Here is a 26,763-nt window from a genome sequence, read left to right as displayed (position 1 = left end):
ATAACATCTTTTGTGTATATTCTGATCATTTTTGGGAAGGTCTTATGATCTAATCTCCAATCTATTTAAAAGAAAATGCTTTGTGTGCCATTTTATACTCATGGTCGTTTGGAGTTCTATTTCAGCTTCATTAATATTGATGGAACTTGTCTCTGCACTCATTCTCAGCAGATTCTTTGAAATTAATCTTCAGCATTTACTGTGATTTGTTTCTGTTTTCTGCTTCATCCCTGATTCCAGCTCTTCTCTAGTTAATTTTGTTTTCTTTATTTTTATCCACTTGCTATGACGGTTCTACTACTTGTGCCACTGTGGTGTGTCAGTCCTTTATGGGATCCCTGTTTCATCTCTGCCTTTCATTGTGATTTTCCATCATTATGGGCCTCTTGAATAAAAATGTAGCCCTTGTTTCTGGCAAAGTCCATGTTCCTTTTCTTTCTGTGTGATTTTCCATCATTACTGTTCTTAAATTTCTTGAATAATGATACATACTATGAACAAATGGATGAAGCAGTAATGGCTTCATCAGTGTTTTCTAAAATATATCTGCAGCTTTTGGAGCATACAGTGCTACACCAGAGTCTGTGGCATGTTTGTAAAAGCTTGATTTTTAAAGTGTATTTTGCAGGCTATTGATGACTATGCTGCTCTGCATTAATAATTTGCTTTCTTTCTAACATTATCTACTTCTCAGAATAGTGGTTCTAAAAAGATATTGAAATTGAGGAATAAGTATTAGCACTGCACATCTTTGTATAAAAATGGTGAAAACATAATCACTTTGTGATGTTTACAGCAATACCACTATGTTATGGAACTAACAGGATTCTTGTTAGGCCTTTTACATGCAGGATGTATGAATAGATTTCAGAATCCTTATTAAAACAAGTCAACATTTTAATTTGAAGTAGCATATCATAATAAACAAGTAATCAGAATAAATGTTTTAAAAATCTATCCGCAAAAATGGGATAAATGAAAAGTTGTACTTCAGTACTAATTAGTTAAATTTGAGTTGTGTCAAATACATGATGGAAACCAAAACTGTGGAAACATTTAAAGTTAAAATCTCAAGGAATAGCATCAGTTCACCAGTTTGAACAATGGAAATCTTAAATATGCAATAATATAAGTTGGGATAAAAATAAGGAACAAAATATGATAAAATATTTCCTACCTTATTTGATAGTAGTGGCACAGTAACTTAGTCCACAAAGTGCTTCAGTAGTTGTAAAAGGGTAAAAATGTCAATTAAAAAATACTAGCCAAGTATGTCAATGACTTCAGCATTAACATTTTTTTAACATAGTCTGTTAAATTATAGTCATTAATGTTTCATTCTGAAGGACAGATGGAAAGCCTAAAGGTCTTAAAGATCCAGAGTGGCTTGCAGAAGTAAACCTTTGTTTCAAAAAACATTTATAATGACATTTACAATTGGCTACAGTCTTTCCCACCAAAATAAATGGGTCTTGTGGTTTTAATTAGAGAAAACCTGGTTTGTTTGTGTCCTGTTTTTTTTCATTTGAATTACAAGTAGCCAAATTCCTTGAAGTTCTCTAAAGATGTGAAATGTGCCAGTTAGCGGCTCCAGCTCACTGCCCAGGAGCTGGAGACACTGCCCCCTTCACACCAGAGCAGTTGGTGTGCAGGTGAGACACCCACAAAATTCCACTCATGCACACAGCGTGGCAGTAAGGCCAGTGGGAACAGCTTCCCCACAATATCTGAGCAAAAAGAGCAAAGCAGGTTTGCCAATGGTAACCAGAATTAGTCCTTTAATTGCTAGAAAAGTCAGTAGTGACAAAACATGTCTGTGGTCAAGCTAGGTAGCCAAGTAAAAATAGATTGGATCACATGATCGTCAACAGAGGTCACAGAACTAGGGGCAGGCACACCTACAACCTCACCCCTCAGTGTAAACACAGCTCTCAAGCATAGAAAACAAGCTCCCAATGAGACACTCTCTCACAGGTCGATTCACAGCATTTGATCCCGGGTGACAGTCCTGCCCTGAGCACAAGCAGCCAAGGTCTTGGGCAAGTGGGAGAAGGTTGTCAGGCTTTTACACTTCATTCAGGGTCCTGACCCAAGCAGCTTTCGGTAATTGATGCTCCTTACCTTGGTACCTTGATTTAGCCTGAAACATACAGCTGAGAATGCTTTTATATCCCCATCAGTTAATCTTCCAAAGAATCAATGACTGTTTGATAATGTTTTTATTAATGATTTCTTCTTACTACATTCCCTTACAGTGTGAGCTTGGTGCCTCAGTGACAGCTATTTTAGCTGCACTGCTGGTTCAGTGAAAAGCCTTGGGAAGACTGCTAATTTATGATATGTATCTGCCAAATTATGATCCCACTCCAATTTTCTTCCCTCGCAGTGTTTTGTAGACAGGAATGCGGAGGTAGGTGGCCAAGTTTGAATAACTGTGTTATGTTAGTTCAGTAACAATGAACTGTCATTATTTTTGGTTAATGTTAAAGTCTAACTGGTGTATGGCCTGACAAACACATCTGAAACATTAACAGACTCTGGAAAAGAAATCTTCACTCAATTACAGGGCTGTGTCCAACCATTCTAATGAGAAGATGAGATTGGTTTGCAGCACAAAGTGGGAGAAGACTTAATAGAATCAGTCAGTTTTAGTGGTATCTCTGCTTCAATAATCAATTTATGTCAATTTATACCCATTTTTTTTTAAGTAAATGGTTGAGAACATTATTATTTTTTTAACTTCCAGGTAAAGGTATTTCTCTATTCATTTTATCTGGGGTAAGTTATGAAGTCATTTCTCAAATGCAAGTTTCAGTCCATCATTAAATAATAACTTGAATGACTGCTCCTCTTTTCTTAACTCTTAGATTAGAAACATACCTGCACATTCTGAATCTGCAAGTTCCAGTCCTAATCATTCTTTGTTTCAGAACAGTACTAACAAAAGTAGTATGTAGCTACTGTCTCTATCAACCTCAATACATATTACAGAAAAAAAAAAGAGTTATAAAAGGTTTTAATGTATCCAAGTTGTTTTCCCTGATTCAGCAGACTCATCATGTTCTTAATTTTGTTATGCAAAGAGCCAGGCTATGTCTTGTTTTCAAACCAAAACAATAATTAAAATACACAGAAAAAAATATTCACAGTATAAAAAATAGCAGTTAGAAAATATTCTTTAGAATAAAAATTGGAGCTCATATGTTCATGCCTTGTTTCACTGGATAAAAATCCAGATGACTTCACATCAAGATAAAGTTAACCCTTTTCACAGCAATTATCCGTGATACTTTTCATGTTGGCTAATAATTTCTGCGTGACCTGAGCAGAAACATGGGCTACTTTTAAAAGCATACAACAATCAAGGAAGATTCTGAGTCATTGAAAGTCCACCCAACATAAGCCTCAATACACTTACCAACTCACATTTCCTTGTAAGAAACCAGTAATGATATTCTGCCTATATCCTCTGCACATTTTTGAGTTGTTCCCATGTGGCAACACAGGAAATATCCTATCACTTCTCTTTCAATCTCACGGGTCATATATTCAGGGGAATTAGCAGCAGCAGCAACACTATTTGCAAACTCATGTTATCTGCAAGGCAGGGTAAGAACTATTGATTCAGGCCAAAGGTGATCTCAAGTCTCTCCTGTTATTTCTTCTATTATTTCTGGGGGTCTTTTTGTTCAGTACTTGGTGCATCAATGAAATTAGATGAGACTGAAATACCATTTGCCTCAGGATTCTTTTGAGCTTAAGATTCCCACTTCTCTGGAGAGGTGTACTGTGAAGCACAAAATGCCTAAGAACAGCATTCAGTCAGGAAAGAGATGATGGTCACTAGTGCCAGTATTCACCTCACTGCTGCAATAACTTGAGGGCATAGATGACCTCCATAGCATTGAAGCTGAAGTTATGAAGCTCAACAACTGTACTAGCCACAAAAATATCTTTAATAGCCAGATTTAGTAAAGCACTTGTTAAAAAGAACACATTGTCCGTATATATCATATACAAACCCCAGCCACCTCCCCAGTCTGTACCTGAAAGTATGAACAGAGTAGCCATAATGCAGCATCCACCTCCGAAAGCTAGGAGAGAAATAAGGCAATTAAAACTGTGAACTGGCCACTTATATAGCCTTGTTACACTTAGCACCTGCTTGAATGCCTTCTGCCCAGCTGAGCAACATCAAGCCGTCTTAGAAATACCCAAGCAGGGGCTTTTGGGGAACAGACAAAGCTCAAGAGATCTCTGGCCTAGAAAAGAAAATCTAGAAGGTTTCTCTAGTGTTTCAGGAAACTACAAAATTAGTGAAAACCATTAATTGCACAAGTGATGTTCTGTGGATGAACTCAGTTTCTCAGAAAATTTCCCCAGATTTCTTTAGAAATAATCCAAAGGTCCGAGCAGCCTGTGAATCACAAACACTGCCTGGGAGATACTATGTCCAAGAGTATGCCATCAACAAATGCAATCATTAGATTTACAAAATAAATTATTTTCTGCTTGGAATTTTTTCTTACTTCAGAGGTCAATTTCATATCAATATTATCTAGTACACAACATAATATTATATGCAATACACTGAGATAGTTTATAAAATAACTTCAAAAGTAGTTTCGCGTCTTTTCTTTCCTTAAGGTCAAATAAATATATATGCAGTCAATGTACAACCATCATAGAACTCAAAAATCGCTCAAAGTTGTGACTTCAACTCAAAAATAATAAGAACAAGTAGCATTTTAAAGGAGGGAAGAAAGATAAACTGATTACTTAATTTTTTTATTTTTTGCATCTCTAAGGAGAGTTGATAACTCCTCTTTAAAAATGTCAGCCTTCAATAAATTTACAAATATGCCTGGCTGCAGGTACAAGTGCGATGCAGAAGCTGCAGGATACTGAAGCCACTCCCATAACATTTAAGTGAGGGTGTACATCAAACCAGGAGATTTATAGTAATCCCCTGCTATTAGACACACTTTTCTTGAAAGTGTGAGTTCCCCTATTAGCTGCTCAGCAGGGGACTCCATTTACCCTGCAAGTGGTCTGAGGCATGCAAAATGTTTAAATTTTGAGAGAACCACAAACAGCAATGTTTCCAGAGTACAAAACATGACCTATTTTTTTAATTGCTCATAAAACAAGACACGTCCAAAGTGACATGGATACAAATAGCTTAACTTTAACCTGCCTAGAGCCAGCTCTGTAACTCACGCACCGTGAGGATTTGGTTGTGAAGCCTCCTCAGTTAAATCAACAATCAGTCAGGTGAAAAACTGATGCTGCAGTATCTCACAGACTAGCCTTTCTGAAAAGATGAAACTATAACAACAACAAGGCCACATCAGACTTGACAAAGAGGTCACTAGTAAAAAGCATTTTGTCAGCAACTTCAGTACTGCAGTTTCAAATTTCTGGAATTTCTGGAGACTGCAAGAGTTAAGCCCTTTGAAAATACTTGATATTTTAATATTTTGAGATCTTTCCTTCTTTCCCCCTGTTTCAGTATGTACCTTTCAGTATTACTGACTGAAGAAATATCAGCCTTCTTAGCTCTGAAATTTGAAATCGCAGTAGACTGTGAGCTGTGGTAGGTATGTGCATCTAGAGATTGGAAATTCATCCAGGGAAACCATCTGGAAAAAAAAAAATCCTGATTTAAAAAAGTCTGAATAATTTTTCTCATGGATATGGACTAAAATATATTTGTGCCTTAAGAAGCTTGAGAGACTTTTGTTTATCTGAGATTAAAGATGGTAATCTATAGTCTCAAAACCCTAAATCACAAAAATTTCTCATATTTCTGCTTATAAAAATGTTTTTTTTAAATCTTTATTAAATTAGCTCTGTGGTGGGGTGAATAAACACTAAAGAAGAAGTTCTGTAATTGATTCTGAAGCTAGATTCCAGTCAATAGATAGTAATTTGGTTAGGTATCAAGACATTTGATTATAAGGCTTTTATTCGTTATTTACATTTTGTTTTTGTAACATTTAGCTTCAACTCTTTTGAAATAGATTAAACAGTGACTATTTTTAGTGTTTATTCCAACAACTGCAAAATAATCCTTCAGATTTACTAATACCAATCCACAATCAAACAATTTGCAAATGCAGGCTATATACAATTAGTAGGGCTTGCTGAATGAGCTCTTCACGTTTTTAAGATTCATGTCTACTTTGATGTGAAAACAGAATAATTTTAGTTTCAACATGCATTTTAGATAGTGCACTGCTGAAAGCATATTCATACTGCAACCACATCCCATCACTAATGGAGAACTGGACATAGAAGTATTTTCTTCAAACTGACAGATCAAATCTGAAACTGCTCAGAAATGCAGGTTATGAATTTTTTCCATTGTACACAACTCTGTGGCTACATACTACTTTCAACAATTATAAACAACCAAAAAACAATGTTAACGTAGGTAAAAATTACAGGTACACCTCATCTTCTGACAGTCTTATGTCTGGACAATTACAGCATTGCATTGGCACGTTAAATGGCAACTTACATATTCACATATTAATGTATTCACATCAAGTAGTACATTAGTTTTCATTTTGCTGCTGTCATTAATTTTTTTTTTAAATCAATGCTTTTGGCTTTTTTCTTTTGCTCTTTGGCTTATCCCAAAATAGAAAGTAAAGTTAGAAGTTTTTTCTGCTTTGGAATTTAAAAGATAGATATGCAAATGAGGTATAGATGTATAATGCTAGAGTTGGGTAGGTCTTTTCTCCTTTTCACTTAATAAAATAAATACTTGTATGCAAACATCAGATCTCACCCTAGAGCTAATATATACAGCTAATATATAATTACTATGGGATCAGATGTGATCCTAATCTAGTAGTAATTAGAGTATAAATGATGTGGGATTTTTAAATGAACCCTTTCAGTGTAGGCCAGTACAATGTCTCAATGTTAGTTCAAGTCCTGTCATTGGAAAGACTCTAAATACAGTAGTATTTTGCTTCCTTAGACGGAGTAAAACCTCTTTTGGCAGAGTACTCTTTCATGAGTAAAGTTTCAACATTTGAGAAGATTATGAAACTATGTAGGAGTTTAACTACAGTCAAAGGTTCTGAGGCCCTATGAGTGATTCCAGTGTGAGTATTGCTCTTCAAGACAGTTACTCTCAACAAGCTTCCCTGAGTTACCTTAGTATTATTCATATAGTACTGCATTAATAAATTTGGCTAATATTCCCAAAATGTTCTCTGCTGAGAAGTCAATATTAACCAAATCCAGGGTTCTGCAGAGTCATACACAATGTGCACATTTGAAGAACAAAGCAATAGCAACCCAAACTCCCTATGCTGCTGAAGAAGAATCCTTTTAATAGCAATCCCAACTCCTTATGCTCCTGAAGAAGAATCCTTTTCAACCACAAATTTAGTGGAAAAGCTTTGGCGCAAGTAGAGACAACAGTTTAATATATTCCTAAACAGCTTAATTGGCTTTGTATAATGATTGCCCTCCTGCTCAGATATTGGTATGCCCCCGTTGCTATTCTCCTAACCATGTGGAACACATACTATTCTGCCACATGTTAGATTTCAAACTTTATATTATTTAAATACCATGGCACTGTGTGTTATTAATCAAAATCTCAATATTTTGGAGCTGTTTGTTAAACAATTTTCTAGCATCAAAACCTTACAAAATCACAATCTGAGACACTCAGCTGCCTTGAAGCTCTCTTCAGAGAACACTTCAAAGAGGAAGTTTTTTGTAGAGGTCACTTAACTATATTCTACCCTATAAATGCAATGAAACATTTTTTGTTTTAAAAATTGGAAGGAAAAAATGTTATATAATTGTTTTAAATTGTTGGACTATTTAAAAAGTCATGTTAAAATAGTTACATTCCATGATGAGACTTGTCTTATAACTTTTGACATGCATAAGCTATAAAGCATGCCTATTATTAATTTCAGGAATAGTTTTGGATACCTACAGTGAATTAAACTGTCACAGTTGATATAATTATTAAGCAAGATTATAGACCATGCTCGGAAGTTCAAATAGTGCCCATTTCAAAAGTCCCCTCAGTAGTTATGAGTCCAAGAGCAACCTACCATGACTGGTCACACTCTTGCAGCAGGGTATGAAAGCTCTTTTTGTTTAAAGCTTGTTTTCTCAATCCTAGTTACAGCAGAGTGGTGTAAGTGCAAGAGATTTGAGTTGTTATTAAATTTAATGCATCTCATTAACACTTTTTACATGCACATACAACCAATATGGAGCATAAAAGTGGAGCATGTAGTACTTGTCACTCCGTTTCAAAACTTCAGATTTGTTGCCTGTATGAAACAGGCTGAGTAACTTCACTGCAGCAAACAAAGTCTAGTGGACAGTGTGTAGATGAACATTCTTAACATTATCAATCAAATTGCAGGTATCTGTAGTACCACTTTCACCTTTTTATATCAAATGATGTGTGATCAAGGGCTGTTAGATAAACCCCAACACAGCTCTTTTGCTAAACCAGAAACTCAACAGACAGACTAATGCTGGACCTGCTGCATTCTTAAAAGTGGAATTAACATTCTTAAAAGAGGAAATACACCAATGCATGTACGCTTTCAAATACACTGTAATGTGAGGGAAATCAATTTACTTAGAGAAATATTTTCAGCTATACATTGGAAAAAAGATCTGAACTACACAGGAAAAAAATCACTCTATTTTGAATTTTAAGTAGAGCAACAGGGTTTGCGATGCTGTTTGCAACACTGCTGTTTTCATGTTCACTGAAATGGTCGATACCTTCACAAACTAAACAGAAGATTTGATCTTAGGGCAGTAGTCTCACTGAAGCCTTCTGACCAGATAACTACTTCATTTTTCAATGTCATTTACACTTGTACAAATGTGGAATATCCTATCTGGAATGAATTTAAACTAGTCTTGTGAATGTAAATTTATGTAAAAGAGTATAGAAATTAAAGTACACTGTTTAGCAATGCTTCTTCCTTTTAAAGATTTTAAAATATTCTTTTTAGCTAGTATAAAGAAAACATGGGCACACATATGCCCACATATGGATGTATGCAGTTACACACCTCCCCCAGAATGCCATATGGGCTGGCTGGCTGCTAGTCATTTTGATCCAGGTAATCAACATAGAAATAACATTTTCTTCTTCTCTGAGAAATTTTATATAATATGCAAGTATTTCATTAAACCTTCCCTTATTTTGCATCAAGTGCTTAAAAAAAAATCAAACAACTCACACTAAAACATGGTCCTAGCTGATTATAAAATTATAAAACGTGATTATAAAATAAGCCTTGCAAAAATAAATAGTTCTGTCTTTGTTTCCAGAAAAAAGATGGTAGTAGCAGACAAATTATTAAATATAATAATCTGGATATATTTGCCACATTCAGGTATACGGAAGGCCTGGAAAAGTGGTATTTCTTAGTTGTGCAAATTACTTGAATCCAAAATATAATTGTCAGTGTTTCTGGGGCAGCATCAATATTTAAAGTGGATTCCTTTTCTTTCACTTTTTCCAACTGTTTTTACAGTAACTTTTGTTTGATAGTGATAAACCACTCTCATCTACAGCATTTACCTTAAGAGTTTAGTAAAATATGTGCTATAGAATAGGAGAAAAATACTGACCTCTTAAAGGCTTTACACCTCCTTTCTCCCTCCTTCTCCTTTTCTTTTTTTCCTTTTGTTCTTATTATATCTACGTCTCCAAGGTCTGTCTCTTGGTGCTTGGTACACTATCACTGTGTTAAAGGTGAATTTCTACAGTTCAATCGGAGATAGTTTTTCCAGGGTGGGTCACATTCTGTTGACAGGTATCGTGCGCCTTGTCTCCTAGCAAATGATCAGTTTGGAATCTCATCCTAACTGATATTTGCTCTTCGGGGATGGATAAAAAAACCACAATGTGTTCTATAAAGCTCAAATTTGCCTTAGCAAACAAAACATCTGCTAGATTTGTGAGTGACTTGTGACAGCAGGAGACATCAGCACTGGCCTCCTCAACAGAAGACACTGCTATTAATGGAAGCTATTATGGAAGAATTCTGGCAAGAATTTTTTTTTTCCAAACAGCTAAAAAAAATTAAAGAAAAAATATGTTATGTTGTTATGGTAACAGCTATTTGAAAAATACTGTAACAAAAGGCAATCTAATATCAAACTACCAAGCTGTTAGTTTGACTATTTGGTTTTCTTTTTAAGCAGTTTATTTACAGAGATCCCCTCCCTCTTCCTTATGCAGTCACAAGTGTGAGTGTGCATGCTTAGGTAAGACACCATCTGCAAATAATTGGTGTTTGTAGCATTTCAGTCTTGGAGCTGCAAAATTCCAGATACTGCAGATTTTTGCACATCACTAGAACATCCAGTTTTATATAGGCTGAGTCGCTCCCTCACATGGCAATAAACCATATTTTGTGGCATTTCCAGTACGCACTTCTGGCACAAAGAGGTGCTCCTGTGCTCCTCATGCTTCATGGAATGTGGCTAGTCAATTTGTGGGTACCACAGCTGCTCTGTGGAAAATGCCATGTCACATCTTGGTGGTCTGGAATCAGCACCCTCCCAAATGCTGGGAAAACAAGGTTCCCAAACAGTCTTAGGAGTTAAAGCAGCATGCAACATACCTTTCCAAAGCCTGCAATTGTATTTTGTACGTTACACCTTTTTGGAAAAATTTCTCTGAATAAGCACAAGTTTCTAGTGCACTAACTTCTATATCTTACTTTGAATAGGAGCATGTAGTCCTCACTCAGATAAAGCTTCTTTTGAAGTTACTGCATAACAACTTGGGTAATGACTGAAAGGTCTGTCTACTTGATCTTACATATCACATGTACAGTGATAATACGAAAGAGCTGGAGGACACAACCAGCTCCTCCTCTTAGACCTGTGCTTTCAGCCATGATGTGTACAAAAAACGAGACAAACAGCACACATTTTTGTGGTACTTGTCTCAGGCTGAACAAACCTTGGAGCTTTGCTAAATGTCCTCCAAAATCCATAATGGAGGAGCAAGTTACACTGTGTTAAGTACTGCCTAGGAATTGTGAACATCCAATTTCTTAATATGGAGGTGAGATTTTAAAAATGTGAAACTTGCACTTTGTTTCACTGCTTTCAATCCCCTTGAGATGTTTAATGGTCTGCCCTTTTCATCCATTCATCCAATTTCAATTAAAGTAACTAACATGGTTTATCTATAAAGATTACAAATGCAGGGGTGGAGTGATACAAATTTCAGCTTCTAGTTGTTTTGCTGTAACTGGGAATTTTGCAGTCATGTTGTTTTCCAAAGAGACAAATATTTTTAGTGTCAATATTACAATTTAGCTATGTTCATGCGCAATAAAAGCCATGAGAAATATCAGATAACAAAAAATCCACTACAGCTTATTTTGCATCATTTTGCAAAAGAGAAAGTGAGTTATGGGTTCTCAGTGACAATCCAAAGTCAGCAACAATGTGCTGTATAGGTCCTACTGACACTCATCTGCATATATGGGAATGCATTTAGAAACTGAATGCAAGTGGTGGTATTTTCTGAACACCCCCCCCCAAAATCCCTTGAGCATTTCAGACATTCCACTCAAAGTGATTCTTTAATGTGGGACCTACTTACCGCATTTGTTTTACATTAGAAAACGCTGTATAGGTTGTTTACATATGGAAAAGTCAGTGGAGAGAGATTTCTGTAACTGTTCAGAAAGAAAGACTGCAATGTTACTGTAACAAGGACAATTATGGACAGACACAGGTAATAGCTGTTTAGAAAATGTTAGAAGCATTATTGTGGATGATAGACATTCCTTTCTTAGCACTGCCCTTGCCCAAATTTCATTTTCTGTTGTGGTGTCCACCTAGATTGCTTAAGACAGCTGTAGTCTTCTCATCTACATTAAGGTAACAAAAAGTTGACTGCTGAGTTGTCCCAGGTGGAGTTCATCTGTACAAAGGCCTGAAACTGTGAGGGAATACCTAAAATGTCAGATATGTCCAGTACCTAGTGCTGCTGCAAATTATCACCTCTTCCAGGTCACAAAGGCCAAAATAATTTCCAGCTCTATTTTTCTAAAAGCCATTTTCATTTAATCTGTCCTTTACAAATGGTAAATTTAATGAGAACTTCAGGAATAATTCAAACTAAAATTAAGAAAAAATACCTTGATATATACATAGGCAATTCAGATATATTTTAGTAAGCAACAACCTGGCCACTATTAAAATAGTTCTCAAGTACTATTGAAATAATAAGTATGCTCGCAAAGGAAACCTGCTTGCTTTTAAAGTGACTGTATGCATTATTACAGCTTCTTCTGATAATAGCACATTTAATACCAAGGCTAAGATGCAATCAATCTTTTTTGTTGGAAGAAGGTGTTATATTGTACCCGTATGCTTATACTCACCTAGGAGTTTCAATCCACTAAATTAATCCAGCCTGAGGTTCAGGAGGGCTGTTGCTCGCTTGGCCTCCACTGTATTCTTCTTGCTGGCTTTGCAGAGCAGCAGAGAGCAAAGGAGGTGAGAGTGGGACCAGGGAAAAGGAAGAGGTCTGTCTCTAAAGAGACACTGAATTAGACTGGAGTGAATAGCTTATGTCCTCTGTAATTATACACACATTGAACCCTTTACAGTTGACTTAAGTTACTTCGAACTGCATTGGTGTGGCCCTCCATACTGATTAAAAGCAGCATCTATTTACCTTAACAATAAATGTGGAGATTAGTAAAAGTTCACTTGATCATAATAAGAAGATAGATAATTAAAGGGCAATGCAACCCAGATGGAACATAAGGTACTGAAGCAGTATATTAGGAAGCATAGGCTGCTTTTGTACATGTGTAGGTTAAGGACTGCAGAAATCCCTTCAAGTAGACAGTTTTTATAGCGATACTTGAAGTAGAGGAAGGCCAAAACATGTCCTGAGCAGGCTGGCCTGGCAATTCTCCTAGGCAAAGTGACAAATACAAAGCTCTCGTAAAGGAAAAAGACTTTAAAGCACAATGTGACTAAATGGACCATTTCTACAAAACCTTTGAAAGAGGCCTCCACATCTTCTATTCTTCTTTGATGTCTCCTCCATGATAAGGAGCAAATTTAAGGTAAGCAGGACACGCTGCTGATTCTGTGGGTTAAGCTCTTGATGGTGCAGGGTCTACAAGAAAGGGAAGAACTGGGTTTAGTATGTGACAGACTCAACAGAAACTTCGCATTGTGGGATCTTCTAAAGGGAAGGGGGAGGACACCTCCTATTCCTATTGCAACTATCTTTTGGTTTTACACGGTAGAAGCGTTTTACTAACCCCTTTCTATTAAGGAAGTAAGCAGCTAATAACTAAAGAAGTGAATAGTATCAATTCCATATAGACAACTTGGAAAAGCAGTAAACGGTTGTATCTATGTTTTGTAACAAAAGGGTTGTAACCAGGACTCGACAAGCATCCCTTGTTTCTCTTCTTTGTACCCATATTGATGCACTGAATGCTTAACTCCTCGCAGAAAATTATGTGATAAAATGGTGACTTTTGACAAGCACCGCAGCAATTTCCAGAGACCAGACTGTTGCTAAAACACAAATGATAGTTGGTACCTTAAATTAATAACATTCTCTCTTGTGTGATATTCCAAAATAAATTTCCAGCTGAACCAAGACTTAAAGATGTTTTGGCTTTTTTTCTAACAAACACTGTTACCATTTACACTGGTCCCATCAAAGTCACATTTTAAGGAATGGCTTAGCTCATATGTGTGGCGTTTTGTTTCTCAGCAGTTTTAATTTTAAGCATGTCAGAACTGTTTAACACTAAGCCAAAGATTCATTCGGTCACTTGGTAGCTATTGAGAATAATTTTGCAGTGCTAAGTAGCAAGGTGAATAATGTTAGCAAAAAGGTAAGGAAAATGCAAGAAACAGAGGCTGTCCATTGAATGAATGGCAAATCACGGTCCCATTCCTTCTGACCTGAATCTCTGTACCCCTAATAAATTATTGGCAAGCATAAAGTCACCAGCCTCTCCCAGACCTTTACTTTGAGGTTGCCAGGAGCTGGGAGGAATTACACAGGCGTGAGAGTTTCCCTGGGTCTTCTGAAAGAAGACGAAGAAAGACAGACGCAAGGCCTACAGGGTAGCAGCTTCAGCTCTCATAGCAGCTGCTATTTTGTAGTTTCTTCGTTGTAGAGTGGTTAGAATAACCATCCATGGTGTAGAAGACTGCACACAGCCTGTTCCTCCATCAGCTGGCACATCCCAGCCAGGTCTCTGCTCCACAGCGGTCTTGGAACTTCCAGGGGCTCATGCATGGTTCTGTGTCCACAATGTCATTAAAAGGCTACAAAAAGCTAACCAGACACTTTGTTGAACCTATGTGTAAGGCACAGCTTTCCTCCTTGCATTGCATATGCACAGCAGATTAGTGTCTTCTTTAGGAAGCAGTCACAGATCTCTTTGTTTCCTTCTTTCAGGTACAAGGTGAATTAATCCATTTGGAAACCAGCAAATGCTCCCCTCCCTTCCTCTCCCACAAGCCTGAATTCTTCCACCCTACATTTCTTGACAATAAAGACAGATAAAACTCAGATGCCCTACCAGAGGAAGGAATTGAGCCTGTTTCTTTGCATGTAAGTTTTCTAAATAAGTCGCTTTTGTTGTTTAAAGCTGTGATGAATGGAGACACAGGGCCAGGTTGGTCGCTGGAACAGTACAATGGATGTAAGGTTTTTTTCTTTGCCATATAAATCATTCACATTGTTTAAGGTACATTGATCAATCTAATGGCTTGTAATAGGCTCCTAATTGCCACTAGGAAAGTATTGCAAGCTTGCATTTGAACGTGAAATGGTTCATGATCTGAGCTGAAATTCACCTTAAGCTTGAGTTCTAGTAATTACAGAACACAGAAAGAGCACAATGAACGGTTCCCCGTCTTTCCTCGCCCTAATCCCAGGACAGGGTGAGAGTGGAAAAGAGAACATCAGAATGGGAGATCCAGCGTATTTTCCTCTTCCAAAACAGCAGTTCATTAACGGACGAAAGCTGCAGGAGGATTTATTGGTCATTGTGGACCGAAGAGAACTTTGTAATGTCAATCATCCTGCCTATTACGCTGCCACATATCTCTATCTGCAGATAGACAGCTTGCTTAATCACAACCAACATTCTGAGTCACGCCTGGCTGAAAACGTGGTATAAAAAGCTAGGAGGGTACCAGAAGCGGGATGCCATGGGAAACGCGGGGACAGGACTTCTCCGTGAGGAGGTTGCTCCGGTGAGGCACCCGCCCGTTCCCCTGCCCGCCCGCCCGGTGCTGCCGCTTCCCGCGCCCCGACTGGCGCCGCCGGGGGAGCCGCGGGGCGGAGGAGCCGCGGGGCGCAGGGGCCGGGCGGGCCGGGGGCGGCCGGGGCGGGCTGGGCGCTGGCAGGGACCGCCGAGCCCGCCGTCCCGGCCGCCGCTTCCCTCCTCACCGCACGCACCTCATTACCGAGTCAGCAGAGCCGCTTTAATGGACTTGTGTGGAAAGGCGGTTTTCCGCTCTATAAACGTTGGGTCCCAGCGTTTACTAATTAAACTCCTTCTATTTAGAAACACCTGCATTTTAAGAAAGCTTTCTGAACGCTAGCACTGACTGAATTTCCAGCCTGCTGCAGTCTGAGCTTGTCATGCCTAACCCATGTATCATAACAGCATTGGAGAGCATGTGAACCAAGAGACAAAATCCTCGTACAATACTCCTCGCACAACGTTCCTCAGACTTTCCTACCAAGGCAGAAAACAAATCTATGATGCTGTTGAATAATCTCCCAATAATTGTAGTAATTAAAATCATCATCCAGTCTGCAGTCACCTTCCTTCCTTTGACACTAGTCTTCCCTTGAATTGTTAACGTGTCTCCGGCTGAGATAAACAGAACAAGGGAGCTTTAAAATACACGGTCCAAATAAATTTAGCGGAAGAGAATTAGTTCCACAGACACGCTTTTGACTGCGTTCAGTAGGCGACAGGATTTCTAAAACTATCATGCAGATTTCTCAAATGCAGGGTAATATGGGTCTCCCTGCTACTCTTAAATAGTGTCACCTTAAAGATCGAGGAGAAGATGAAAGCTCAGCCTGGTGCTCCACCTCGGGGCTCGGTGTGCTGGGGGCAGGAGGAGAGGGGAGTGCACCATGTAACAAACATCTTATGAAAGATCAAGCAGAAATTGTGCGAGAGTGCCATAATTTTAATTTAATTTCCATGATCAATTTGATCCCAGTGCTCATTCTCTTTTTATTAACTATAAAAGATTTCCTTCTAATCAAAAGCTGCACTTCATCTTTACCCACAAATGAAAAACTCTATAGCAGAAAGAATTCAGTGCACTCAACAGGCACCACGGTCTGTATTTTAACAATATGTCTACATATCCTTCTCCCTTTTAAGGTCTAGTCTTGGGCAGAATATAGTGGGGAAGCCTTAACTGAAGTTATTAATTTATCACCAGGTACCCCTCTGCATTGCTCTGATAATCAATGGTGGTTTCTAGATCATGTAAATGAAGAGTGTAATTGGGGGGGGGAGGGGGTTTCGCACGGAAGTCCTGTTGATAAAAAAAAAAAATCTGGCAGGACGCAATTATTTATCTCGGCAATGAGCAGTTTGCGTGTTTCCTGCCCACGTCCCTTCTGTTTGACAGAAAATGAGGCTGCTTTCTTGAACTTGGAAGGGTTTGCCCCTTTCCCACCCGTAACATCCATGAGCAAAACTCCATGCCCGTCCTAGGATTCAGGAAAAATTGTACGGCAACCTCACATTTAACTGCTATTAAATCGATTTATTTGGAAAATATTTGGCAGCTCTTTTCCCGAGCTCTGTTTGAACAGAAGAGTCATTTCATCTGATGTTCTTGAATATAAACCCAGGAGCTTCCCAGCCATCTTTAATGAACGAATTGTTTCCCAGCTCTACCTCCTAAAGACAGCAACTTTAGTAGTTGCACAGATCAAAAGACACGCGTAGAGAGAAGATGGGAAACAATATTGTTCAAAGGAAGTGAACTGTTGCATTTAATTAGGCTATTCTTTATTAGTATTCATATTGAGATTTTTTCCTAAGATTTATGTTGATTTAACTGTAATGTATTTATGATGTAAATATATTCCGAGATGAAAACGTCACGGATCAATTGTAAAGGACCCGGATACATAATTTTAAAAAATCAGTTTCAGTTTATGTGAGGTTCTCACCCCACTTTCGCTTCTTAGTCAGATTTGTTTATGCAGAATCGACATTTAATAGTGCTAATTGCACTCCAGTTAAATTGCCCTGATTGCAGAAAGGGAAGCAATTTTCGTGCTCTCTGTCTGGGTTTGGAAGAAATTGTTTTATATTCACCTCTTTATAAAGAAGTGGAGATAAGGCACCGAGCCTTTGCACAAATTGCACTTATGGGCTGACTGGCAGCATTCAGGCTCTATAATAGAGCATTATTTGGCCGTTTTGAATAATGTAAAGCATTTGCTGAAAGCTATTCTCCTGAAAATTGCTTTAACTTTTAAAAGGGTGATGATTCACTCCAAACCAGGCCTTTGTTACATTGTCATTATCCCCCCAAATGTTTTAACAGTCAGCTCAACACTTTAGCATAACACATTGATCTTTGTTTAAAAACTCGATTTTTGGAGTATGAAAAAATCTGTCAGAAAATACTTGACCCCCTAAAGATTTTAGCAGCGTTACCCCTTCCGCCGCCATTCCCTCAGCCCTTCCACCGCCTGCCTCGTTCCTGCGGGTTTTAGTTACTTTTCCGACTACAAAGGGGCGAGGAGATGGATGTGCGGCAGGCAGAGCCGCCCGCCTGCCTTCAAGCACAGCAGAATCCCTACTTTGCTGTGGGAGCGCAAGCGGGCAGCGGATGCCTTTACTCGCTGATGTAGAGGCAACATTTTTAAACGTCACTCTCTCGATCTGCCTTCCAGACGTATTTTATTGATGACTTTCCCCAAGATAAGAGGAAAGACCCTCTCCCCCCGCCGCCCTGGGGTTGGCCAGAAGCGCCGCGCTGCTACTTGACGACCACCACGGAAGGCTCCTGGGAAGGGAAGGAGCGGGTTTCCCCCCGGAGGAAAGGAGGAAGGAAAGAAGGAAGGAGAGAAGGAAGGAGTCACCTGTTGGGCGATGGCTCCCGGATGCCCCTGTCGGACTCCTCGCCTCGCCCGCGGGGGTTATGTCGCTCCCCCCGCCACCGCCTTTCCGCCGCCTCCACCCGCCGAGCGCTACAGCCCCCCTGGGTCCCAGCCGCCGCTCAGGATCTGCTCGGGGCAGACCTTTCGGAGGAAGGGTTTACCATGCACTCCCCGGACCCCTGCGCCGGCTGCGAGTCAATGTGGAAAGAATTAAGCGCAGAACAGTATTTCCTCCTACTGCCCCGACTCTGTTTAATACGTGGCGACAAAAAGGCGAGCGCCCTTTGAAAATAGCCTTAGACGTTTAAATAAAAGATAATCTCCAGGGGCATCCTTCCCTAGCGTGGCAGGCGTCCCGCAGATTGCATAACACAATGTAAAATAAATTGCAATGCCCGCCTTATTTAAGCACACACATACAAAAAAATATAAAAACATGTAAAGAAAAGCGAAATCCCCTCAATTTCCCGGTTTCTCCATTTTGTTCCACAGCGATGCCTATTTTGCATCTGCTAGGTGGTTTTATACTGGATGGCTGAGGCGGCACCGAGAAGAAGGAAATATTGACTCAAATGCAGAGCAAGGGCCCAGCGTTGCTTGAACGCACTCATCATATTTCTGGTTCAGAATTGTACCCAGCTGCACTGGGGACGGCAGAAAGGAGAGGGAAAAACTCCTATTCCCATCCTCACAGAGACGACTGCAATGATGAAAAGTTGCACGCCTATTGATCTTCCGCAGGCACAGTACGGGCAGGTTCTAGCCAATTACTTAAGAAGCCTCAAATAATTACAAATCAAAGGGACTAGCTTCCAAGACATTGAGGAGCCGAGGTTTGGACTTACATTTCGCACATGCAGAGAGCAGGTAAAGTCTCTGTCGCTCCCTGGGCGTGTGGAGTGTGCACAGTGCAGAGGCCACAGGCAAGTGCTGGGGAGGCTTATTCCAGCAGCGCCCTAGCACTGCTAGGAGGGAGCAAGCCTTCTCCCATTAGCAGCACTGCTTCCACGAGAGTACATGAGGCTTGAAAAACGTGCTGCCGGCTGCGAATTTGACTTTCAAAGTGTTTTGCTGGCGATTACTCTGTAAAATAATATCCTCTCTCCTAAGCGACAGGATGTCATATGCCCCTTGTCCTCTCTCCCGCCCCAGTACAAGAGCAAAGGGATGCCTGTCGGTCCCTGCCTTTGGATTTTTTTGGCGCTTTATATAACTAAAAAGCCTTCTCGGTTCCTTTTGCAAAGAAAGTAAGAAATACGTTGTGGTGGAAATCACTGCTAGCATTTAGCAAAGAAAAACCAAAAAATTAACGTGTTTTCACAAAATGTCATTAGGCGCTGTGAGGTTATTCATATCCAACACGGACAGCTCCCAAACGGTCTGAAAAAGGAGGCAGAGGGCCTGTTGAATAAAAGCGAGGCAGGTATGGTTTACTGGCCGCGAGGATCGCAGGTGACCGCACCGGCAGCGGGGGATATGACACCTCCTGCACAGTTTACAGGCGGCAGCGGAGCGGCGTCGGGCGTGACACCAGCCCTCCGCCGGCGCTGACCCCGCTCCCGACCGCTGCCCCCGCGGCTGTCGGTGCGTGCCCGGCGGGAGCGCGGCGCGGGGCGGGCGGGAATTGCGGCGCGGCCGGGCCGGGGAGTTTTCTCCCCACGCGCTCACTGGCACGCGCCCCGCGCCCCGGCGCCGGCACCTCCGCGCAGCCTGATTGGCTGCCGGGCCGCTCCGGGCCGCTCCGCCCGCGCCCTCATTGGGCGAGCGCCGCCGCCAGCGGTACTTCAAAGCGGGCGCTGCCCGCACTTAGGCAGAGTTTGGCCCCGCCGCGCCGGAGTGTCCTTAGTGCCGCCGGGCAGCGCGGGGCGCACACCGAGCGCCGTCCCCTCCGCCCCACCGCCCAGCCCACGGACGTGCTATGGCTACGTCTATCCTCGGGGTAAGTCGCATCGCGCGCTTCCTCGCGGCTTCCCCCTGGAAAAACTGCCGTTGCCGCCGCCGCGTCGTGGCTGCCCCTCGCACAAACCGCGAGGATGGGAGGTGATCCCGGCCCGCCTCGGGGGATTTCACTGCGGGCAGCCCATCGGGTCGTTACCAAAGAGTTTAGTCTGAAAACTCGCTGGGCCGGAGAGAAGCCGTGCTGCTTCTGCTTTCTTTTGTTTTGGTTTGGGTTTTTTGTTTGTTGGTTTGTTGTTGGGGTTTTTTTTTATAACTCGAACTACGGTTGATTTCCAAAGATTTTCGCCAGCCCGGCGTTGCGCGTGGCGACGGTCAGAAGACTCCGCACACCGCTCGCCTTGCTGCCATCTCGTTTTTCCGTCTCTCCTGTACGGTTGCTCGAGGAGACGCCGCATTTCGTTCCCACGGGATTTTTGGTTTAACGGTAGTACGCTCGAGCAGCCCTCTCGGAACACGCGTGTCGCTCGTGGCCGTCGGGATCCGCTTCCGATGTAAAACGCCTCGGGCGCCGAGACCGGTCCCCGGCTGAAAACGAGTTGTGCCGAGCGGGGCAGGGCTGAACCTTCCTCCGAAATAAGAGAAAACTTTTCCGCGGTAGCGCTCTTTGCGCCGCGGTTCTACCAGCGCTGCCGCGTCCCCGCGGGAGCCTGGCGAGGCAGCAGGGGTTAGGCTGACGGGCCGGCTTTGTCTCTCCCGCAGGAAGAGCCGAGATTTGGAACGACTCCCCTGGCCATGCTGGCCGCCACCTGCAACAAGATCGGCAACACCAGTCCCCTGACCACCCTGCCCGAGTCCAGCGCCTTCGCCAAAGGGGGCTTCCACCCCTGGAAACGCTCCACCTCCAGCTGCAACCTCGGCTCCAGCCTCTCGGGCTTCACGGTGGCCACGAGCAGGGGCTCCAATGGACTGGCCAGCAGCACGGGCACCGCCAACAGCGCCTTCTGCCTGGCTTCCACCTCGCCCACTTCCTCGGCCTTCAGCAGCGACTACAGCGGCCTCTTCTCCAACTCAGCCGCGGCGGCGGGCGTGTCCCCGCAGGAGCCCGGCGGGCAGTCGGCCTTCATCTCCAAAGTGCACAGCTCGGCGGCCGAGAGCCTCTACCCGCGGGTGGGCATGGCGCACCCCTACGAGTCCTGGTACAAGTCGGGCTTCCACTCCACGCTCTCGGCGGGCGAAGTGGCCAACGGGGCGGCCTCCTCCTGGTGGGATGTGCACACCAACCCAGGCTCCTGGCTGGAGGTGCAGAACCCGGCGGGGGGGCTGCAGAGCTCGCTGCACTCGGGCGCCCCCCAGGCCTCGCTGCACTCCCAACTGGGCACCTACAACCCCGACTTCAGCTCCCTCACCCACTCCGCCTTCAGCTCCACCGGCCTGGGCTCCACGGCCGCCTCGCACCTGCTCTCCACCAGCCAGCACCTGCTCACCCAGGAGGGCTTCAAGCCCGTGCTGCCCTCCTATACGGACTCCAGCGCGGCGGTGGCGGCAGCCAGCGCTATGATCTCGGGCGCCGCCGCCGCCGCCGCCGGGGGCGGCTCGGCCCGCTCCGCCCGGCGCTACTCGGGCCGCGCCACCTGCGACTGCCCCAACTGCCAGGAGGCCGAGCGGCTCGGGCCGGCGGGGGCCAGCCTGCGGCGCAAGGGGCTGCACAGCTGCCACATCCCCGGCTGCGGAAAGGTGTACGGCAAGACCTCGCACCTGAAGGCGCACCTGCGCTGGCACACGGGCGAGCGGCCCTTCGTCTGCAACTGGCTCTTCTGCGGGAAGCGATTCACCCGCTCCGACGAGCTGCAGCGGCACCTGCGGACTCACACGGGCGAGAAGCGCTTTGCCTGCCCCGTCTGCAACAAGCGCTTCATGCGCAGCGACCACCTGAGCAAACACATTAAAACGCACAACGGGGGCGGCGGGGGCAAAAAGGGCAGCGACAGCGACACGGACGCCAGCAACCTGGAGACGCCGCGCTCCGAGTCCCCCGACCTCATCCTGCACGAGGGGGTGGGCGCCGCCGCCCGCGGACCGGGCAAGGAACCTACCGCGGGGCCCGGCGACTCCTAGGGCAGAGCCGCCGGAGCCGCCCGGACTGAGCCCCGCGCCGGCCGGAGGGACACGAGCCGCCCCGCCGCCGACAGCGCCCCGGGCCGCAGCGGGCAGGGCCGGGCAGGGCCGGCGGACGGCGGTGCCGGAGAGACGCGGGCCCCGTCCCGCCCGGCCAGTAGGTACCGAGTGACACTTTCTTCCGCTTCCCTTTTCTCTTTCTATTGGAAGGCAAGCATCCTAAGAGAGGCTTAAGGTGAGAAATCCAGCTGCAACTCCGAGACGATCCCTCTGTATCTCATAAACATCTGTATAAATAGGGTTCAAAAAAGAAGAAAAAAAAAAAAAGAAAACCAGATCGTGTTCCCTTATTTTTCTTGTAAATGTTGATCTGATAAGGGGTTTGGGGGATTTTTTTTTTAATTGGTGAATTCCTGAAATTCAGGGAGGTTTTGGGGTTTTGATTATTTTTTTTTATTTTAAATTTCTGATGCACTTTGTGGAAGTCAGTATATATGTAAAAGATATTTAAAATGTTGAGTTAACACTTCACTCAAACACACGTAAGTTAAGGTCTCTTAAAGAAATTAAATGCGTTTATCTGTATGGAAAAAATCTTGACATATTTTCATTTTGGTATTATTAAAGGACTCTGAACAATATACTCACGGGTTTGTTCTTCTTCATGCCCCCTCCTTTCCCCCGCCCAGTCCTTGCAGGGGTCAGGTTTTTAGTGGGAGCCCTCGCACCCCCTTCCCATCCTCTTTACAGTCACTGTGATTAAAAATGCAGCCAGCAATGATAGCCGGGAGGGGAAGGGACCGGCCCCCGAGCCAGGCGCGCTGAACCTCTCTGCTCGCTCTTTTCAAACCTCCTTAGGTTTAGTTTATTAAAAAAAAAAAACAAAAAAAAACCAAAAAAAAACCAACAACAAAAAAACCCCCAAAACCAAACAAATTTAAACGGAGTCCGAGCCCCGCTACACCAGCCAGGAACCATGCCAAAACCTAAGTGTCTTTGGCGAAACCATCCCCAAAATCAAGTGACGGCGAACTGTACTGAGGAACTATTTATTTAATTTAAAAAACCTTTAGCGCCACAAGGCTGCCTAGGCTGGGAGGTGATCTCGGGGGAATAAATCGCTAGAGTCAATACTCCGGAAAAGACATTTCATGCCTAAATGAAAATCTTGTTAAATGTTATTAATTTTGACTTAGAGCACACAGCAGCCCCCTGTGCCTTGTATTCCCTTATTAGGGATTCATGTCTTATCAAATATCTAATTAATCTCCTAGACATCATTTGTTCTGGCCAACTTTATCTCAGCTGGTCCACGGGGAAAACTCCGAATATTCTCGGTGACAAAGCTCCCTTGAAGATCCTTTTAATTGTCCAAATTAACTGCACCAAATTTGCATGTCAAACGGTAAAGGGCAACCTAAGATAAAATGTAAACGTTTTAAAAGCCCCAAACTAAGCACTTGATTTGATAACTAGGCTTTTTAATGTTATGGAAGACAACTGCTCCTTTCCTTTTCAAAGACAGTTGATCTATGCAAATAGTGAATTGGAAATGCTTATGTCCCCATGCAGTCAAATGGTCCTTGCATGTTATTTGAATATCAGTGGCTCTGCTATTGAAAAGGTTCAAGGATGCTCTCTGACTTCTTTGTGATTACTCAGTGCAGCGTCTTATTCTGAAGAAAAAAAACTCAGGAATAATTAAAGGCTGGGCTAAGGCCTGGGAACACATTTGGGACAGGAATCTCATTTAGACAGGCTCTTTCAAAATAAGGCACAGTTAAATTGACCAGAAGGCAATTATTGAAATGAAAATTATTTTCCCTCCCTTTGTCTCCTGACCACCAACCTAACAGTCACAGTATTTTTTTTAAAAGGCAAATTGTTAAATGAGATAATTGTGTTATTAAAAAAAAAAAAAAAGAGGAGGGGGGAGGGAAAAAAGTTAATTTACTCTGCCCAGTACAGATTGGATGAATACAAATATTTTAATCCTCCATAAAACAGGGAATGCAAATAACATCGGGAAACGGATTCTGCTGTCGGCCACCAACTGGAATAAAGACGTTGCGTTAAAGAAAATACATCTGCCGTGAATACTAATAACCGCGTCCCACCTCCTCCGCGCCACTATTGCACAAAAGCGGCCGGGCAGCGCCGACACCGCCTGTGCCCCGGGGCGGCGGCGGGAGCCCGGCGGTCCGTTCCGCGGGCCGAGGGAAGGGAGCCACCCGGGAGAGGCACCTCGCATCCCCGCTGCCGACCGCACCTTCCCCGAGAGCCGCTCCGGAATGTTCCCGGCCAAAAGCATCCCGGCAAGGTGCCTCTCCTCCCGGCCCGGGGGGGGCAGGTTTCCCGGTGGGCAGGGGAGGGGAGTGGGCGCGGGGGACGCGCTCGGGCGGCGGTAACACACAGAGCGGGCCGGGCGGCGGGACCCGGCTCTCCTCCCTGCCGGGCGGCCCGGGGGCTGCGCAGGAATGCACCCGCGCGGGGTGTTGGGCAGAAGTCAGCTTTGTTTTCGATTTATAATAAAACACATCAAAGGACACCATCCAGGTCCAGTTTCTGCCAGGCCGGGGTTACAATTCTCAGCTCAGTGATCAAGGACCTCTTTGCATTGCCTTTGCCCCTTCGGGTCAGAAAACGTCCATCACTTACAGACTCCCCAGAAACGAGGAAGGGAGAAGCTCTGGGCCGCAGAACCGGTTCGTTTAACCAGGAAAATAGAAAGCATGTCACCTTTTTAAAAATAAATGACACCATTCTTTCGTAAGTGTTGGCGATAATTATATGGTCTGGGGAACTTCTACACAAAAAACCCCTGAAGAACAAACGGTGTGAGAACCGAAAAATAAATCTGATTTCAGTCTTTGAACCCGTAGTTCAGCAATACCTCTTTAGTGAGAGGACGCTAACCCGAGAGCGGGAAAGCACCGGGAACGGGAGGGATGTCCTCTCGGGCTCCAGCGGGATGGGGGCACAGGGGAAGCCGGGCTCCCCGCCGCCTTGGCCCCGCTCGCCCGTGAGCTGTGCCTACCTCCCATTTACATCCCGCTTCAGGAGGGAATGCTGTCCTTTCCCATACCTCGTGGACAGCACTTTCACCCCTGCTCCGCGAGCCCGTTAAAACACGGCCAACAACGGGCCAGCGACAGCAACAACCACCGCCGGGAGAAGGTAAAATGCCAGGAAAAATTATCTAGTAAATGTCATTCGATCGCCAGGTCCCCCGTTCGCAGGAAGCGTGTCCCTTGCCCCCCGCGGCGAGTTACAGCCCCAACGGCTCGTTTTACACTTTAAAGGTAACATTAATGTTTTTGTTCTAATGCGATAATATATAAACACCCGATCCCGTGCCTGGACAGCTTCTTAATTGCGTCTTTCAATTCAAATGGAAACTTTATCTGCGGGAGCTGTAATTTACTTGCAGCCATTATCTGTTCGCCAGGATCCTCTCCCACCCTTCCAAAATGCAGATGAAGGGAAGCTAACAGACAGCCCGCCCCTTTGGGTAATTGGTGCGCTAAGTGTTTATTTTAAGTGAGAATAATTTAGCTACAAATTTCCTCAAGGAATAACATCCTCCACACACTAAAAAGCAGACCAGGAGGCACAATCCGGAGCCCGCACACCGGGACGCGCCCGGCGCTGCCCGGCCGGGGCCGCTCGGCGGCTGCCGGGCGCCACCTACAGGCGCTGCCGCGGCGGGCGGCGGGCCGGGGGCGCGGCCGGGGCGGCCGCGGGGGCGGCGGCGCTGCGCGGGCCGGGCCTCGCCGAGGAGCCGGCGGCGGGAGTGCGGGGGGGCCGGGGCGGGCGGGGGCCGCGGCTGGCCGGGCAGGGCCCGGGGAGCGGGCGGGCGCGAACTTCTCCGGGAGCCGGCGCGGCGGGACGGGCCCGCCGCGGCCACGCGCGCACCCACCGCAGGGCGGCCGGCGCGGCCCCGCCGCTCCCCCGGGCCGTCACCGCCCCCCGCGCGGCCCCGCGGGACAGCCCCGCACCTGCGGCCGGGCGCGGCTCCCGGCGGGCTCCCGCCGTGGGGCCCCGGGCGCGGTTCCGCCGCCGCTGCCGCCTCGTTGCCGCTGTTGTTGCACAAACGCGCGGCAGCGCTGCTCCCGAGATGTGCTAATTGGTACCTGGCTGGCAGGGCGCGGGGCCCCTGTCCGCTCCCCGGCACAAAGTAGGCTGCTAGGAAATTTGAAATTGCCTTTCAGCCTAAAGCTGCCTTACCTGAATGTCATAATTACAGTAATTATGTACATCCAAATTACATGCTAATTAAATTAGAATCAAATCGCTCTAAATCGAAATCAAATGAGGTAGCGAGAATTAATCAATGACAACATAAATAGAGAGCTTCCTTCAGGGATATTTATTGTACCGATCCGAGCAGGAGCCCGATCTGAGAGTCACCCGATTATTTACTTTCGGAGCAGGAATAATTTACTGCACGGCGTTACTTCCAAGCCATGGGTCCGGCGGGGCGGCAGAGCCGGAGCGCGGGCCGGGAGCCTTTCTCCCGAGGCTCCCCGCCGGCCCTGCCCGCCCCGAGAGCCGCCCGCCGGGCCCGGCGG

The 26,763-nt window shown here is 44.4% G+C and overlaps 2 protein-coding genes across 3 annotated transcripts in view; one reads left to right on the top strand and one right to left on the bottom strand.

Annotated features, from left to right (window-relative positions):
* The window catches only part of OLA1 (Obg like ATPase 1), a 118,276-nt gene extending 105,835 nt beyond the window's left edge, over positions 1–12,441 (bottom strand). Inside the window, exon 1 of the mRNA XM_032693286.1 lies at positions 12,423–12,441. The gene's annotated coding sequence lies outside the window, so the exon portion shown is untranslated. The remainder of the gene's footprint in view (positions 1–12,422) is intronic.
* A 7,493-nt stretch (positions 12,442–19,934) lies between these two features.
* On the top strand, positions 19,935–22,511 carry SP9 (Sp9 transcription factor). 2 transcript variants are annotated; one of them, XM_032693282.1, is made up of 3 exons: positions 19,935–20,117; positions 20,416–20,561; positions 20,837–22,511. In XM_032693282.1, the coding sequence occupies exon 3, from the start codon at positions 20,870–20,872 to the stop codon at positions 22,190–22,192; it is 1,323 nt and encodes a 440-aa protein (XP_032549173.1). In that variant the 5' UTR covers positions 19,935–20,117; positions 20,416–20,561; positions 20,837–20,869; the 3' UTR covers positions 22,193–22,511. The 2 variants fall into 2 exon arrangements, with proteins under 2 accessions (XP_032549173.1, XP_032549172.1); XM_032693281.1 differs by lacking the exon at positions 20,416–20,561 and having other exon boundaries at positions 19,996–20,117.
* The last annotated feature ends 4,252 nt before the right edge of the window (positions 22,512–26,763 follow it).

The sequence above is a fragment of the Chiroxiphia lanceolata genome, chromosome 7, assembly GCF_009829145.1.
Source record: "Chiroxiphia lanceolata isolate bChiLan1 chromosome 7, bChiLan1.pri, whole genome shotgun sequence".
Taxonomy (NCBI): Eukaryota; Metazoa; Chordata; class Aves; order Passeriformes; family Pipridae; genus Chiroxiphia; species Chiroxiphia lanceolata.
This window is presented reverse-complemented; position numbering and strand designations above follow the sequence as displayed.

Excerpts from the sequence above, each read along its gene's own strand:
- SP9 (XM_032693281.1), top strand. The coding sequence starts at position 20,097 with ATGGCTACGTCTATCCTCGGG. Across the intron at positions 20,118-20,836 it reads TGGCTACGTCTATCCTCGGG|GAAGAGCCGAGATTTGGAAC; the intron begins GTAAGTCGCATC and ends TCTCTCCCGCAG.